Source organism: Artibeus jamaicensis, unplaced genomic scaffold (assembly GCF_021234435.1).
Source record: "Artibeus jamaicensis isolate MK-2021 breed Jamaican fruit bat unplaced genomic scaffold, CSHL_Jam_final scaffold_1964, whole genome shotgun sequence".
Lineage (NCBI taxonomy): Eukaryota > Metazoa > Chordata > Mammalia > Chiroptera > Phyllostomidae > Artibeus > Artibeus jamaicensis.
Genome location: NW_026522030.1, coordinates 38,504,832 through 38,523,408, shown reverse-complemented (window position 1 = coordinate 38,523,408; position 18,577 = coordinate 38,504,832). Strand labels below are relative to the sequence as shown.

The following is an 18,577-nucleotide window of genomic DNA, read 5'->3' as shown; positions in this document are numbered from 1 at the left end:
GTGAATAACTGCTTAGAAAAGCAAATATAGAAATCCCTATGTAAAAGAGTGACGAACTAAAATATTTGGGAATGAATTCAATAAAATATGAGACAAACCCAAAAAGTAACAGAATAGTAAAAGATACAATATTTCTAGAAATAAGGAGCTATTTTTGAAGGAGAAAACTCAACATTCTTAAAAAAATAATCCTTTCAAATTAGTATATAAATTAAATATAACTCCAGTCAGGATCCCAACTTGGATTTGGGACATATTTTCAGATCCATCAATGTGATTTTAAATTCTATCTAAAAATATAAATGTGAGAAAATTGCTAAACTTAGAAAAAAATAGTATGGGGAACCTGCACCACTAAAGATCAAAGTAGAAGATGGAGACGTAGGTGGAAACACTGTGCCTCCTGTCACAACCAAGTTTAAAAACAACAGAGTTTTGCTGGATAGAGCAATCTTGGTTGTAGGTCTTTGGATTTCATGACTTGGAATACCTCTTTCCAGCCCCTTCTTGCCTGTAAGGTCTCTTTTGAGAAATCCGCTGACAGTCTGATGGTTACTCCTTTGTAGGTTTCGTTTAGAATGGAAGAACAGATAAAGTGCTTCTCAGATAAGATCAAATTCAAGGAGTTCATCATCACCAAGCCCCTATTATATGAAATGTTAAAGGGACTTATCTAAGAAAAAGAAGTTAAAAAAACATGAACAGTGAAAGGACAGCAAACTCACAGTCATTAACAACCACACCTAAAACGAAAGCAAACTAAAAGGACAGCTAGATCAGGAGTGGAAACATAGAAATGAAGATCTCAAGGAGGGTTAGCAACAGGGGAGTGGGAGGAGGAGAAGGGGGGAGAAGGTACAGAAAATAAGTAGCATAGACAGTAGATAGAAAATAGTTGGGGGGGGGCAAGAATAGTATGGGAAATATTGAATCTAAAGAACTTGAGACACATGGTCATAAACTAAAGGGAGGGTAATAGTGGGGACAGGGGGGGTAGGGTGGAGGGGAATGAAGGGGGGGGAATAGAACAACTATAATGGCATAATCAATAAAAATAAATAAATTAAAAAAACAAAAAAACCCAAAAATAAATAATATAAATAAATAAAAACAACAAAGTTTTAGTGACAAAAACACAACCAAAATACAGAAAATTGAACTGTAGGAAAGTCCGACAACAATGAACCACTCAGCCAGACCAATAAGAGGGGCGAGGCCAGCAGCTGGCGGAGCAGGGTCATAGCAGGAAAAAGTGGCCAGATGGACCCAGGTGTGCAGGCGGTGGTTGGAAGATTGCAGGTGTGAGGTGGCAACGGGTGGACCCAGTGAGGTTGCAAGGTAGCAGGCTGACCGCGGTCACACATTCGAACGTAGATAAACCAGGCAACGGAGTGAGCAGTGAGACAGACCTCGAAGTCTAGGGCCCCAGCAATGGGAATTAAAGCCTAAAAGCACCAACTGGAAAGACTTTCAGGGTCCAGGTGCCGGGAGAAGCTCCAAGGCTCACAGAGAGTTTGTTGGAGAGACCCACAGGGTCCTGGAGGGTGCACAGGCCCACATGCCCAAGATCCAGTACCAGGGGGGCCTGGTTTGCTTGCAAGAGCAGCAGAGGGGACTGAAATACAAGAGAAAGCGGAAAAAATGCCATTGCCCCTTTCTGACCCCGCCCCCACATATAGCATCACAACCCAGCAACTGGGTTGCCCTGCCCTGGTGAACATCTAAGGCTCTGCCCCCATATGTAACAGACGGGAACAGACCAAAACATAGCTCTAACAGAAGAATAAATCAAAGCCCCAGAGTCAATACTTCTAAGTGACCAAGAGATAGCCAACGTATCAGATGCACAGTTCAAAACACTAGTGATCAGAATGCTCACAGAACTGGTTGATTTTAGCCACAAATTAGAGGAACATATGAAGGCTAAACTAATTGAAATGAAGGGAAATGCACAGGGAACCAATAGTGATGGAAAGGAAACTGGGACTCAAATCAAGGGAGTGAACCAGAAGGAAGAAAAAAAAAAAGACCAAACAAAAGAATGAAGAAACAAGAATTCAAAAAAAAAAAAATGAGGAGAGGCTTAGTAACCTCCAGGACATCTTTAAACATTCCAATATCCGAAGTATAGGAGTACCAGAAGTGGAAGAGGAACAGCAAGTGGGACACTGATTTGAACAAATAATAAAGGAGAACTCCCCCAATCTGGTAAAGGAAATAGACTTCCAGGAAGTCCAAGAAGCTCAGAGAGTCCCAAAGAAGGTGGACCCAAGAAGGAATACACCAAGGCACATCAGAATTATATTAGCCAAGATTAAAATGAAGGAGAGACTTTTAGAAGCAGCCAGAGATAAGGGGACAGTCACCTACAAAGGAGTTCCCATCAGACTGTCAGCTGATTTCTCAAAAGAGACCTTACAGGCAAGAAGGGGCTGGAAAGAAGTATTCCAAGTCATGAAATCTGAAGACCTACAACCAAGATTGCTCTATCCAGCAAAGCTTTCATTTAGAATGGAAGAACAGATAAAGTGCTTCTCAGATAAGATCAAATTCAATAAGTTCATCATCACCAAGCCCTTATTATATGAAATGTTAAAGGGACTTATTTAAGAAAAAGAAGATAAAAAAAGATGAACAGTGAAAGGACAGCCAACTCACAGTTATTAACAACCACACCTAAAACAAAAGCAAACTAAGAGAACAGCTAGATCAGGAGTAGAACCGTAGAAATGGAGATCACATGGAGGGTTAGCAACAGGGGAGTGGGAGGAGGAGAAGGGGGGAGAAGGTACAGAAAATTAGTAGCATAGATGGTAGGTAGAGAATAGATAGGGGGAGGGCAAGAATAGTATGGGAAATATAGAATCTAAAGAACGTGTGATACATGGACATAAACTAAAGGGGGTGAATGGTGGGGGAGGGGTGTGCAGGGTGGAGGGGAATGAAGGGGGGAAATGGGACAACTGTATTGGCATAATCAGTAAAATACATTTTTTTAAAAATCAAAGTATACTGTCATGTTACTGCATTTAAAATATGTGATATTAGCTCAGGAATCAATAAGCAAATCTTAGACGTAGTCAAGTCTATAATAGACTCAAGTATGTAGGAAACAGTACTAATAATGTGTCAAAGGTGGCATGCCTTTCTAGTCAGGAAAAGATAGATTATAAGAAAAATGATGTTGGGACAATTAGTTGTCCATCTGGGAGATGATGAGGTTAGGCTCCATTTGGAGTCAAGACCTAATGTTATAAGTGGAACTATGAAGACATTAGAAGAAAATATAATAGAATACATGTGTACCATCAGGTTGGGGGGAACTCTCCCAAGTAAGATAGTAAATCCACACTCCATAAAGGGAAAATTAGCAGATTTGACTATGTACATACTAAAAATGTCTCCCTGACAAGACAACATAAATTAAGTCAAAAGATTTACAGTAGCTTACAATTCATAGGACAGAGAGTAGTGTTTAATAGACAAGGACATGTCGCAAATAGGTTCTAAAAGAAAAAAATAAACAGCACAGTATAAAATAGGCAAAGGGCAGGAACCTATGAAAAGGGTCAGCCCCTTAGCAGCAACGGGACAAAAACTAAAGCGACCAAGATGCCATGATCTTGCAAACATTTTAAAGGGAGCAGACATCCAGTGCTGATACATACATCAGGGGGCAGGTACTCTTTGCACAGCACTGGACCGGTTGCTTCGGCTCTTTAACTGAAAGAAGTGCAGCAGGGGCCCTCCAGATAGTCCACGCGCTTATCAAGTTCGGCCCAACTTCCAGGATTCTTTCCCACAGAAGTGAAATTGCTAGCACTTTAAAGATGTTTGAGCAGGCTGTTTATTCCTGCCCAGGTTATCATAGCCAAACCCAGCAACAGTCTGAATGTTCATCCTGAAGGGAGTGGTTGATTAAATGATGGTTATTCATCATGTGGAATATATTACAGTTATTTAAAAATGAGACAGATATGTAGATTTGAAAGAAATCTGAAACACTGTCAAGACCAAGCAGAAAAAGTATGTCTGTGTGTGTATGTATGAACCAGCATAGGGAAGATTTGGGAAGGATGTACAACAAACCATTAACAATAGTTATCTCAGGGTAAGGAGATACAGTGAGTCTTTATCATTTTTACTTTATGTGTCTCTGTACTTTAAAATTAGTTAGCACAAGTCAGTATCTTTTCTGTATGAAAACATTATTACGGCAAGGGAGGTTTGTTGAATTGGTCTTGGATGTGTGTCATCTAAGCAACCCTCATGAAAATCACAGTTGATGTACCACAAGGATATTGTTGGAAAATTGTCCACACATCATATGGGGTCTCCTTTGTGAAGACCCACAGGAGAAATTTCTGTTCCAGCCCCAATCAACTGATACCTGTGATTCCTCTGAGCAACTTGTTTGCTCTAACTTATGGACATTGGACATTCAGGTAGCTGATCATTTCTTCATTTGCTGTGACCACTAGTGATCTCAGTGAAATTGGGGACTGCAGGGTCATGAGGCTTACATTCTATGCATAGCTCGTACTGCTGGCCTCATCTCCTTCTCTCCACCTTTGTTTTGCCCTCACACACATTCTTTGCTTTATTTTAGCTTTAACTGATTGCATAGTACGTATCCTGATAGCCACCTGTGATCCTTTTAGGGAGATGAGGTGGATCTATGAAAAGATAATGACCAGTGATTTCTGTTTTAACAGGAACCTGGGAAAGAAAACAGTCTCAACAATGAGTACGCTGACCATGATGACCAATAGCAGATGACTTGCCATTTCATTTACTAAGGTAAGGAAATATAGACTGTATTTTCAATGTATTCCAACTGACTGATTACAGAGCTTGTACCTCTTTCATTTTATACATATTCACAAATATTCTGAATCCTGTATCTAGTTCATGACCTGTAACTTTATCAAACTTAGAATAAGCAACAAGCAAATAGAAACAGGACATTTTGTGAATGTCACTATGCTTAAAGAGGCAGAGCCAGGGGGTGTGGTCTCTGCTGGTAATTACTGTGTGCGATTAAGTTTCTGAATGGCATTAGTATGTTCCTTGTTTTTATATATAGCAGTGCTCACTGCAGAATACTTGAAGAATAGAGCATATGTGAAATGAAAACCCAAAGCTTTCATACTCCATCACCTGTAGATAATCACAAACATTTCTATGAATTTCTTTTCTCCCTCCTTTTGTGTATACATAGACATATAGGTAATTAAAATGTTTTTTTTTAATATTTTATTTTTAGAGAGGGGAAGGGAATGAGAAAGAGTGGGAGAGAAACATCAGTGTGTGGTTACCTCTCATGTGTCCCCTACTGGGGACCTGGCCTGCAATCCAGGTGTGTGCCCTGACTGGGAATCGAACTAGCGACCCTTTGCTTTACAGGCCCTTGCTCAGTCCACTCAGCTACACCAGCCAGGGCTGATTAAAATGTTTTTTTGAAAACAATGCTTTTAATTCATACTTCCCTTGGCTTTCATTATAAGTGATGCACTTAACTGGTACAGGGACATCGAAAGCCTAGGAGCAAGGAGTAATTAACCACGGTAACTATTTGAATAGCTGTTTGCAGTTTACTCAGACATCCCAAGCATCTCATTTGCCTCACTGACACAGATGTCCTGGTTCATAGGTGTGTGTGACCTTTGTTAAACATTGCCCTCCAGGAAAAAAACAAACAAACCTTTGAATCCAGGTGACATTTCATGATCTCCCTTTATTACAGTGATCTGTTTTGTGCTGCTTAAAGGGAATTGTTTTTTAAAAAACAAGTTTACCTATTTCCCTCCTCCTTTTCCCTACTGTTCAGTCAGGGGTGATTTACAAAATAATAAAACAAACCAGCTCAGCATCTGTCCTTCATTTATGCCCATTAGTCAACTCCTTATTATGGTTGTTTTTTCAAACTCCCTTCAGAGTTGCTCTTAAAGATTTTCCATTTTAAAAGCTGCAAAGTCTCAGAAGTGAAGTTACTTCAATGGCATTCCTCAGTGAAGTGTTAATGCTCTTGGCCCTATGAAACAGTTGGCGGCTAGAGAAAAATCCTACTCTTCTTTATTATCATTAGTACAAAGTAAGTCGGACACAAACATACCCTCATAAAAAATGAACTCAAGTTTTTGTGTAGGCAGTTCAATAAAGAAATATAAAGAAAGAACTAAACAAGACAGAAAATGTTTATTCTTATTACTGATCATGTAAATGTAGTATAAAATGATATTTTTGCCTAAAGTTAAATTGGCAAAGTGCATTGTTTGATTTTAAACAAAAATATGTGATGCTGGAAGAGATACACAGTAGGCGTGGCATTTTACCCAGCAGATATTGTTCTAGAAATCCGTGGCAGCTCCAATTAGTTGTGCTGTTGGTATAAGAACACAGAGTACAGTTTTATTTGTAACAAAAATAGGATGCATCCCAAATGTCCATTAATAAATATTGAATTATGATAAAATGTTATATTATTCAAACATTAGAAATTATTTCCAATTAATACTTAGGGATACAGAAAAATGTTTATGGTATAAAGTTAAGTAAAAGGGCAAATACAATATTATATATAATACATGCTTCCAGTTTTGTTAAAAAAAAACAAACACGTATTTGGAAAGATTGACAGTGAAATAGCCAAATATTAACCATCGTATTTCTGGATAGCTAGTTAAAGGTGATAGTTTTATTTTCTTATTTGTATATTTCAAATAAATTAAGATAAAAACAAATATTACCTTTAAAATTCTAAATTTTAGTTTTAAATTTTAAAATGATTGAAAAATAATGAATAATCATATATTTGATTAAAATAATCAAGGAGCCCTTTTCATATTTTTTTAACACTTAATTTAATCCAAATTAATTTGCAGATAATTTGAGAGTGGTTGTGTCAGAAAGGTGACCATGTGGCATATTCAGGAATAGTTTACATTTTTAACAGTGGTTTAAATTCTACATGGAGATTATTTCTACTGAAACACCTATAGCCTAAAAATCTTTCTCATTTATGGAGGAAGTTATAACAGGTGACTGTGGCTGTCTATTCCACGCCGACTAACTACCGTTACCATGCCACCGGCCCCTTCCAGGAATCCGAATACAGTGTGACGGGTGGTGTCTGCAGCTCAGAAATGCCTTCGTCACCTTCCTTGGAGGGATCAGCTCTCTTCCCCAGCACAGAGCACTCAGCAGATAGATGGGATCCATACAGCCTACACTGATCTAATGGCATCATCTCATCTTCCTTACCCATTTATTTATTATTTTATTCTACAAATATTTATTAAGCACGTACTAGGTCCTGGGTACAATTTAGGTATTTGAGGTGCATTAGTAAACAAACCAGACTAAAATTTCTGTTTTTGTCGAGTTTAAATTCTTTAGGAGGAGGCAAACCAAAATAAACAGAAAACCACTATAAGAAATAAGTAAACTCTATGGTATGTTAGACATAGAAAAAAAAAAGAAAAAAGAAGGTGTGTTAAGAGTGAATCAGGGGTATAGGGGCCAGGAGGAGCTGAACAGGTTGCCGTTTCAGATAGGACTGTCCAGCTAAGCAGCAAGCAGATGTTGACATTTGAGCAAAGACTTGAGGAAGATAAGCAGGGATTAATTCTTATCTGTTTACACTTGCCTATTCAGGCAGTAAAAATAGTTAATGCAGCAGCATTCTGATGTGTTTGGGGAACAGCAAAAAACATCTGAAGCAGAGGCAGTGAGTGGGGAGTACCGTATTTTTAGGACTATAAGATGCACCAGACCACAACATGAACCTAGTTAGAAAATAGGCAAAAAAATTTTTGAAGCAAAAATGTGGTAAAATATTTAATAACCTGTGACCCCGCTCCACCGCTGACATCCCCGCCCACAGTGAGCCAGGTAAGCTACATTTGGACTGTAAGACACACACCCCTTTCCTCCCAAATTTGGTGGGGGGAGTATGTCTTATAGTCTAAAAAATACTGTAACTCAGAAGAGCTGAGGTCCAAAAAGGAATAGGGAGAGGATGGGTGAATCCTCGTAGAGGGTCTCATAGGCCTTTCGGCTTTTACTCAGGGTGAAATGAGCCCCCGAGGCTGATATTATCACACGTTTCAGATATCCTAATTCCACTAATATACTATTTTAAACTCACCAAATGATTATGAAAAAACTAAAAAAATTAATTATTCTTTAAACAAATAAAGCAGATACAGCATGGAAGCTGTACTGTGTGAAACACGTCCTTGAGACCTTCAGACTCCTAAATGGACAGAATGAATGAACAGAAATGGAATTCAAAATTTATCAAGAGAATGCTTTGACTGGTGGGCAGTGATAGGTAGATGTGATCAGGTTGGCTTGCCGTGGTCTATTCTTGCATTTTCTCAGGAGGCTCTTAGTCACGTCATGGGCATGGCAGGGCAAGGAAACTCAGGCGGGTAGTTGCAGTGCGGAGAAGTGGCTCACCGGTCCTCAGGCTTCACACACGCTTCGTTTATTAAAGGCCCAGGATTTGAAATGTGCTTCAAAGACTTATGAGAAAGAAGTTTTACCCCTCCTGAGAGTATAGAATGCTCTTCTCGTAATTTAAGACCCTTAGACATCATGGTTCCCTGATTGTGTAGTATCCTTGTTTACATGTAAATAACTGGTTTTAAAATTTTTAGTGAATTAAAATTTAAGTGCAAAAATCTCATCATTAAAAGTGAGAGAAATACATGTTTAAACATCTGATATCTCCCAATAGAAAAAAATATTTTATTTAAAAGCATTGGAAGAAACCTAAAATGTAGTCAATAGTTTTGAGTATGAAAAATGTAAACTTCCTGTCATGACTATACACCAAATTTAAAGGCAGCAGCATATAAAATATTAATACTGTGCTTAGGAAACAGCTTAATAACGTTGATACATAAAAATCAGTAAGGAAACAACTATCAATAGTTATAATAGGTCAAAATTAATAACTAAAACACCAAAACCCTTACTGGATAAATGGACAAAACAATAGAAAACTCAAAAGAAGAAATGCAGTGAGCTAAAAAAAAAAAAAAGATATGCAAACAATGTTAACCTTTACTAATAATTTTCAAAGATGCAAATTGAAATTTAGGAGATGCTTTCTTTAACCTGTCAAGTTAGAAATGATAATAGTGTTTACTAAGCACATAGTGAAACCAGCTCCAACTCACTGCTGACGGTGTAAATGGGTATATTCTTCTCGGAAGGAAATGTAGCAGTATGTAGTGAGAGTTTTCTATTTTTTAATGACCTGTGTTTCTAGGATTCTAGTCCAGGAGAACATTGATTGAAGGTGGACAAAAGACAGAAGTGTAAAATAATTATTTGTAGAGGCAAAACCCTTGGACTACATCAACTATTCTTTAATATACAATTGTGTTTACACAGTGACACCTTGCAACTGGAAAAAAAGTTTATTCTTACAATGAAATAGTTATAATCAAATGGGAAAATACTTATGACATAAACCAGCTATTTTCAACCTTTTTCATCTCATGCCACTCATAAACTAATTACTAAAATTCTGCAGCACACCAAAAAGTGTATTATGTTTTTTGCCGATCTGACAAAAAAAAATAGGTATCACTTCAATTCATTCACACCAGATGGCTGTTCTTGCATTGGCTGTTGTCATTTTTTATTTGTCTAAGAGACAAATAGAGGTCAGTGCCCCTGACTAAAGAGTCAGGTGTTGCCTGTTTTAAAAGTTCTTGTGGCACAGATTGAAAGTCATTGACATAAATGTTTAGTGAAAAAGTGTAAGATGGTATCATCATATTTTTAGTGTGGAAGTACATGGAACAAAAGGTGGCAGCAAATGTGTCGGACTGAACGGTGCAGTGGCCCGAGGGTAGTAGATTTGAGTGATTTTGTGTTCTGATTCTTATTTTTTGGTACTTTCTGGATATTTTTACTGGAAGCATCTATAACCAGAAAAAATTAAATAAAGGCTTTTGGGAAAGAAACGTACGTACATGCTATGGGCTTGGGCTTCCACAGCATCTTTCCTGGGGAGTGACGTGTACCACCAACATGATTGAGAAGGAAGGGTTTATTTCGGATAGACTGGGGACCCCTGATTTTTTTTTTTTTTTTTTTTAGTATCCTGAGAAAGAGCAATAACAACAAAAATATACTTAACTAAAGTAGATCCTCTAGTTAACAATATTATTAGCTTATTGTATTTCAGAGTAGAGTTGTGAATTCAGACGGGGGTGTTTTTCTCTTGTAGATGTCGTCTGCTGCTGGAAATGGAGATGCTGCCCCTGGAAAACAGAACGAAGAAAAAACCTATAAAAAGGTGAGTGCGTGTTTTATTTTCTTTGGTCAGTTCAGAAAGAGGAACACTTTTATTGCTTGGAACATTAATATTGTTCAAGATACTTGTAGATAAGGTACTGCCTTGGTTGCCTATTGCCATTGCAACAAATGACCACAAACGTGGTGGTCCATACAACACAAACGTATTACCTTGCAGTCCTGTAGGTCACATGTCTGACGTGGGTCCCACCCTGCCGGGATCCACGTGTCCGCAGGGCCATTGCCCTTTCTGGGGGCTCTGAGGGAGAGTCTGTGTTCTTTTCCAGGAGGCCTGCATTCCTTTGTCACAATTCTCTTCTAGCTTCCAAGCTAACAAAGGCTAGTCTTTCCCAGGCTGTATTACCTTGATACTTTAAAGAACCCTTGTGATAACATGGAGCCCTCCTGGATAATCCAGGGTAAGCTCATTATTTTAAAGTCAGCTGATTATCGACCTTCATTTTGTCTGCACCCTTAACTCCTTGCTGCCATGTAATGCCATATTCGGAGGTCCTAAGGGTTAGGACATGGATGTCTCTGGCAGGCCATGTCCCTGCCCACCACAGTCACTATGGTATAGAAGGCCCTCTGGGTGTGCAGTGTTCTTCGTTCAGTGTGTGAATCCTTTCTTTGGCTCACTACTTCCCACCAAATACTAAACATTTTCTACCTTTGTATTTTAAAAAAGCATGTAAGGTGCAATCATGTCCCACCCCTTTCTAACCTCTCAGATCCGGTGTTTGTGGCCATTGGCCATAATCTCTTTCCAGACTCCCCAGAGTACATTACTTACCCCTCTGTGACATAATCCTTGACTCCTAGCAACCAAGCTACCATTCCTAGGCCCTGCTACTCCTGATTTTAAATTGACTGTGCATTTTAGCTTTTAAAAAGTCCTTGTCCTCCTTTCATCTTGTGAGTAGGAGGTTTACGTATGGAAGGTTTATTATATCTCAACTTTTCCTTTTGCATTTTGCTCTTTAACAGAGAGCAGCAAGAACTTTTGTCATGAGGTACGTGAGCCATTTGATCTGTCCACGTGTTCAGGGTGTGGAACTACCAGGATGTGGTTCCTGTTCCTTTTTTTTTTTTTTCCTCATCCAAAGATTTGTTTTTATTGATTTTAGAGAAAGGAAGGAAGAGGGAGAGAGAGAGAAAAACATCGATCACCAGTGTGAGAGTGAAACACTGACTGGTCGCCCTCCATAGGTATCCCCACCAGGGATCAAACCCATGACCCAGGAATGTTCCCTGACCGGGAATCAAACAGCAGTATTTTGGTGTATGGCGTGATGCTCCAACCAGCTGAGTCACCCGGCCAAGGCTCCTGTTCTATTTTTATATAGGAAAATATACCGTTTTTTCTGGTGTAGCTTGTCTTCTGACTTTTCTACTCAGCCAAACCTAGAAATATGAACAGGGAGGGTGCCATCCTAAATAATGATGTGCTTGGGGAAGACTTGGGTGAAGATTCAAGTGCTCAGAAGTCAGAGTCCTGTTATAAAATTTGTGCATCTGGCCAAAGGCAACAATACACTATTTCTTTTTAGGCACCGGTGGAAAACCAAATCCTATCTCATTTATGTTAGACTTCTTGTAAATTCAACCAAGCATGTGACCAACATAGAGATGGTCAAATTGCCAGCCTGTCATTACTTCTGATCAGTTTCGGGCAGTTTTCTGAATCAGCATCAAATGCACTACGATTCTTGACTGAATTCGGACTTGCAGGAGCTCTTTAGTGACTCAGAGGTAATAGAATGTGACCATGACATCTTAGAGTTTGGTACGCATGCCCTGTCTAAGCATTTAATAAAGTGAGTTTTTAATAATATCGTAGGGATGATTAATTTCTCTAAAGGATGTTTGACTTGACAATATTGGGAAAGTTGTAAAACTAAAAATCAGATTCTAAAGAGAACAAATAATTCCAGTAAGAGAAGGTGCAGGATGCAGGGAACTTAAGAGGATAAAAAACAAAAAAACCTAAAAAAACCCCATCAACAATTTTTTAAGATGCGTGATGGCATGGGAATGCTTTTGATGACTTCTTATGTTAAAAGGAACATAAGCAATGGGAGGAGCCATGTAGCCTCTGTGCAAGAAAAGCACCCAAAACCAGCGTACTGCCCAGGACTTGGGTCCTCAGTACACATGGTGTTGATACACACAGCAAGCAGGGATCACCGAGAGCAAGTGTTGCTTTGCGGACAAGTAAAAGCCCAGCTGAGTTACTCAATTTCCTTCTCCTCAGTTAAGCAGAAAGACTGTGAAAATGGTGGTGTTTGTGGTGCAGTTAGAAGAGGTGATAATAAGAGTCATATTAACTATTGCAAATATGCTTGTCCCTCAGCCCAGATGAGCCATTTCCTAGATGAAAGAACTTGAAGCTAGAACAAGGAAACCACTGAACGTGAGCTTTGAAAAGTCAGAGGAATGGAAAAGTTCTGTCAAAAGGCAGGAGATAGGCAAATATCATCCCTATTTTCAAAAATGAAGAAAAGGTACCTGCTGGAAACCGGATGTATGTGAGACTGCTCCTTGGCATAACGTGAGCATGGATTAGTAAACACATGGTTTCTGTACCTTTAAACAAGGAACACATCTCCCCAAACCTGCAGAGCTTTATAAAGGTAGTGTTTGTCAAATTAACTGCATTTCCTATCATGAGATAAGCATTCAATCAATCACTGATAAGGAGAGTGCTCTGGTGTTATGCATCTTGATTTAAAGGCACCTGAGGACTGGTGCGGCATCCTTTCAGACAAGGGAGAGACAGATGGAGTGAATGTTAGGACTGGCATGTTGGTGCCTGATTGGACTCACGTTCCCAAGAATGACAGTTTTGCTCCCTGTAGACTTAGTCTCTACCAGCATGATGCATGAACCGACCCTGTGAGGCTTGGCAATTTTTACCCATGACCTTAATGGAAATATAAAAGCTATGCTTTTCAAATATGCAAATGACAAAAAACTGGGAATGATAACAGACTAGGTAAGTGTCATCAAGGCCACCAACCATTTCATTAACTATTGTTTTTTTCTTTTACAAATACCTTAAAGTTAAATTTTTTCCCCAGCGCTAAAGCCCTGACTGTGAGGTACGCACCTTTTTAATAAGAAGCTTTGATGGCCCAGCTGGGTATTTGCCTGTGGCTGAAGCCAACCTGCAGGCCCTGGGTTAGGAACCACCTCCCAATCTATTATACCAGGCGTTGAGAAGGATAGCAAAGGAGTTTATATGGAACTTACAGTCAAGTGGAGAAATGAAGACATGAAAACAAATTTAGAACACAAGCAGTCTATAACAAAATGTCCAAAAGAGGAGCAATCAGTGTGGGTTAGAGCTAACACACAGGCTAAGGTTGTCTGTATCAGTCCCCTGATTTCCTGGGCAGCGGCCAGCAACGCTCAGCACAGTAGATGCTGATTTCCACGTGTTCTTAGGAAACACTCACTGTTCATGGAACAATGTTGTACATTCTGGATCTCAATCATTTGCATGTGATTATTTAAGCTGGCTGCTTCTTGTTCTTCCAGTTGTCCATTTTTCTAATCTGTTATCAGCTCCATTATCAGAAAGAATAGCTAAAGTCTGTTGGTGAGGTTAATGGCTCCAGTTAATGGCTAAAATGAGAATTTTGATTTTAGCTGTTTAAAACAATCATGTTAAAACAATGAGCTAGGCAGACATTAAGGGCTGCCTCGCTGTGTTTATAGAGTGCAGTTATTTCCAGTCTCAGTTCATTTACTGAGTGCATTCCATAAGAGTTGTAAAGGCAAAAGCCTTCGGGGCCAGGCAGGTAACAAGGAAGGAAAGTGGTAAACAGGAAAATGCACACCTATAAAGGGGGCATGTGGCACTCAGCCGCAGCTAATGGAGCTATGCATGAGCGCTCACTCAGGACTGCCAGGCTTCTCAACATACCAAAAATGTGGATTCTCATATGAAACCTTCCCATTTTTAAAGGTGGGCAATTGGTTCAAAAATTTTCAAAAGTATACTCTGGACAAAACAACATACAGTCGATCACCTTTGACCCTCATGCAGGGACCAGTTTTGCAACATCCATACTATCTGGGTAGATATGGGAGACAGAAGACTAAGATGCAGGAGGAATTGGTGTAAGATCTGGTCCCTGCTTCCTATGACCATGCAACTTATTTAAGAGAAAACATACGGGCCCATGTGGAAAAATCAGTGACTCAAGTTGGTATTAAGTGCCAAGACACATGACATCTCACTTAATCCTCTAGCAAGTCCTGATGAACCTGGAGCTCATGGCAGTCTTCCGGGGAAAAGGCCTTTCCTTGGGCTTGCTTGTTGGCACAGCGTTTTTTGCTGGGATAAAAATTTCAGACACGTCTCATTTTTTACCATGGCAGAAAAACCTCACTCCTTAGGTGACTGTGCTGATTTACCTCCTTATTTGTCTTAATGGCTGGGAATCTGCACAGGCATGGAGTCAGAAAGGAACCTTATTTGTTAGAGGGATGGGAGCGCCTGGCCTAGACACAGCTAAGTGGCAGTGTTTGGGGCACGTTGCAGGCAATTTGGGAAATATGGGCTGCCTCCAAATGACAGCCAGTCTTGGGTGCTGGTTTGAGTCCAGCGCTGTTCATTAGAACTTGCTGTGATGATGGAAATGTTCTCTAATCTGCACTAATACAGGAGTTACAAGCTGCACGTGGCTGTGAATTATTTGAAATGTAGTCGGTGTGTCTGAGGAATGAATTTTTAATTTTAAAGTCAGTTCAATTTAAGTAATTAATTTATTTATGTTTACTGATTTTAAGAGAGAGAAAGGAAATGGGCGAGAGAGGAAGAGAAACATTGATTTGTTGTTTACTTATTGATGCATTCATTGGTTGCTTCTTGTATGTGCCCTAACTGGAGATTGAACCCAAACCTTGGTGTATTAGGATGGTGCTCTAACCAACTGAGCTACCCAGCCAGGGCCAAATCCATTCAGTTTAAATAAGCACATATGGCTAATGCTTACCACATGTGCAAATAACAATGAAGGCTGACCTGAAAGTTTCCAGTCTGAGTAATAACCATAAAATGTCTGCCATTGTTAGAATTAGAGAAGTTAGAGGAAGAGGGTTTTTTTGTTGTTGTTTTTTGTTTTAAATAAGGTGATAAACTTAGAAAAGAGCAAAAGGCAGGGCGTCAGTTTACTCAGGTAAAATACCAATCCCAGAGACCTAAGTTTTTCCCATTTCGTATGTGAAGAAATTGCCCACTCCACCCTCACCCTTCTAAAACAAACAGATGTCAACATGGTTAAATTACTTATCCCAAGTCACCTAAACAAGATGGGCATTAAGAGGACACAGTCAAGGAGATGTCTCCAGCCCTATGATGTCCAAATTTGCCCATCAGAATTGATCAGTGTTCCCATCCCCCTGGACGTGGACTGGCATGGGAAATGCTCACCACCATCATTTGAGTTTCTTTCTCTCCCACCTCTCCACCCAGAAGAAGTTGTCATTCCAGGCCCCTCGCCCCTCCCTATACTTCTTCCTCCATCCTGGGCCTGCCCACACTAGGCCTGTACTGGGAGGTTCAGGTTCTGCTGACTGCTGCAAACTGCCTTGGGTGTGGAGGGCGTCCGCCTTTGGCACCAGCACCCCATCCTCGGGTGAGCCGGTAACCTTACACCATTTCCATCATGGCTGGCACACTGATGTCAGCAGTCTGGACGCTCTGCTGGGAAACTGACCAGGCGAGGACACAAACAGGGTCCTGGACCCACGTTTCCCAGTTTTTGCCGTTTTGTTTTATTTTTTAAGACCCTGGATGTCCTGTAGTTCCAGTGTCTTAGCCAGCTTCCCTATCAGTGGAGGCAGGCGGTGATGAGAAGGGAGGGAATCATGCCAGCTCCTTGCCAGGTTGCAAGGAAAGCTGTCTTTTATGACTTTTTAAAATATGAGTGAGGTAATGCCTCAGAGATACTTCAGTCTAAGAGGAAGCATTTACTTAAATACAAGCTTTTTAATAAAATATCTCTGGGATCCCTGGCTGGTATGGCTCAGTGAATTGAGTACCAGCCTGAAAACCAAAGGGTCACAGGTTCGATTCCCGGTCAGGGCACATGCCTAGGTCGTGGGCCACGTCACCAGTCTGGAGCATGCAAGATGCAACCACACAATGTTTCTTTCCCTCTCTTTCTCCCTCCCTTCCCCTCTCTAAAAATAAATAAGTAAAATATTTTAAACATATATAAGTAAATAAAATATCTCTTGGAAGATATGGAGGCAGCTACTAACATTGGCTGCCTGTGGGAGAAGCAGGTGGTGGGAATCTTGAGTTGGATGAATCTTTTCTGCATTCACCATTTATGCATATTTAATTTTGAGTGAGTAACATTTTAATATGACACGGACACCAGCCCACAGTGTCTGCAGCATTATGGATGAGATACGAGACAAATCCACAGGGACTGCTGAGTCCTGTGGAGGAAAAGGGATGGTGCGGCTTCTCTCTCAACAGGAGGGCGCCGTGACCCTTGCCTTGACAGACTTATGGACTATGTGCATAGGAATACAGGGTGTATGCATAAAGCTCATCAATCATTGTCAGACAGAAATGATTCAACAATAGATAACATTTAGAGAACTCTGAGGGCTTATTCTGAGTCAGGGTCAGATAGTTAAATGGGAACAAACTCACTTCCTGCTTGGACCCTTATCCTTTAAATTGAGGGCATTAGCAAAGTAGGTTTCATTGAATTTTACATATTCTTTCTTCGCCTGCCCACCCTGGGGAACCTGTCCTTTGCAAGACAGGGCTGCACCCACCACTGGCATTGTTTCAGGCTTAAGTCAGGCAGGGGAAGTAAGGCAGCCAAGAGATTAGAAGACTTCTTTCGGACAGAATGAGGACTCAGCTATGTCAGAGATGAGGGGCAAGGGTCTACCATATCACCCCCTTTTTCTGTAGCCCTCAAGTCCTTCCCTGGGGCCCCCCATGATCGTGCCTGTCTTACATCATCCCTCCCTTGAGGAATCTTCCCCATCGTTGGCTAATGATCAAGCGTTGGGGGCCAGGCAGGATGAAGTAAAAGGAGCAGAGGCGGTGCCCCTGCCTGGGAGATAAGCTTTGTCTCCTTAGTGGCTTATGGTCTGAAGGTTGCTCACTGAGCCTTAGCCATGGGGGGTTACAGCTTCTGAAACCAGGCAGGGCGGTTCCCAACATTAAGATGGGGAGGGACAGCTGGCGTGTATCTCATACCATGACTGCTCTTCTGTTCCTTCAGGCCCTAAAAAGCCACCAGTTCTATAAAATAAGATACTTGCTTTCTGCACTGGTGGAGCTACACTCGGTAACTTCACTGAGGCCTCTGTGTCTTTGCAGTGAGCAGCAATTGTCATGAGTAATAACCACATTGGTCTCCAGGAAGAGTGGTCTAGGGCGTTCCAAGTGTTATCCTAACTCACTTTAACCCCACCCCCTAACTTAGCCAGTGGTTCTGAACCAGCACCACTTCTGCTCCCTGGGGAACACTTGGCAAGGACTGGAGACATTTTTGGTTGTCACAAGTGGGGGAGGGAGGTTGCTATTGGCATTTAGGATATAGAGGCCAGCGATGCTGTATCCTAAAATGCACATAACAAAATCCACAACAAAGAATTATCAGAATGCTGGTAGCAGCAAAGCTGTAAAACCTTGCCAGACCAAACTATCTTCTATGTGGAGGTTGGATGTGAGTCCAGCTCAAGGAGCTACGAGTTGTGTAAACTTAGGCATTTTTCCTAGTTGATCTGAGTCTTAATTCTTCTCATTGATGAAGTATAGTTAATACCTACTCTGACCAGCTCATAGTGCTACAAGGATCAGGCAGTTTAGCAGATGTGAACACATCCTGGGAGAAGTGGAATACCAATGAGTGAAGTCACTGTTTCTATTAGCAACAGCATGATCCCTCGGCCTCAGATTCTTAACCAGATTAGTTTGCTTAGAACTGACCGTGGCCTCCAGTGTGATTGCTGCCCCCACTACACTGGGCTCAAGGAGAGACCAGACACGAGCATCCTGGTGCTGGTCTCGGTCCAGCCTGGGCACGGAAGGGCAGAGAGTGAGTGCTGGAGCGGGGCACTGTGTCCTGCCCAAGAGCAGTGGCTTCAGAAATAAGAAAGCTGTACACCTATTAGTGAGCTGCCACTGTGTTTTTAGGACACATAGCACACGATATCACTTATACGTGGAATCTAAAGAACAGAATAAATAAAATAGAAACAGACCCACACATACAGA

General features: G+C 40.7%; 1 protein-coding gene across 2 annotated transcripts in view; it reads left to right on the top strand.

Moving 5' to 3' along the window:
• The window catches only part of PIP5K1B (phosphatidylinositol-4-phosphate 5-kinase type 1 beta), a 333,854-nt gene that overhangs the window by 127,869 nt on the left and 187,408 nt on the right, over nt 1–18,577 (top strand). For both annotated transcript variants that reach the window (XM_053656318.1, XM_053656317.1), the window contains exons 2-3: nt 4,716–4,800; nt 10,250–10,318. In XM_053656318.1, coding sequence (XP_053512293.1) covers nt 10,250–10,318 — 69 coding nt within the window. In that variant the 5' untranslated portion in view covers nt 4,716–4,800. The remainder of the gene's footprint in view (nt 1–4,715; nt 4,801–10,249; nt 10,319–18,577) is intronic.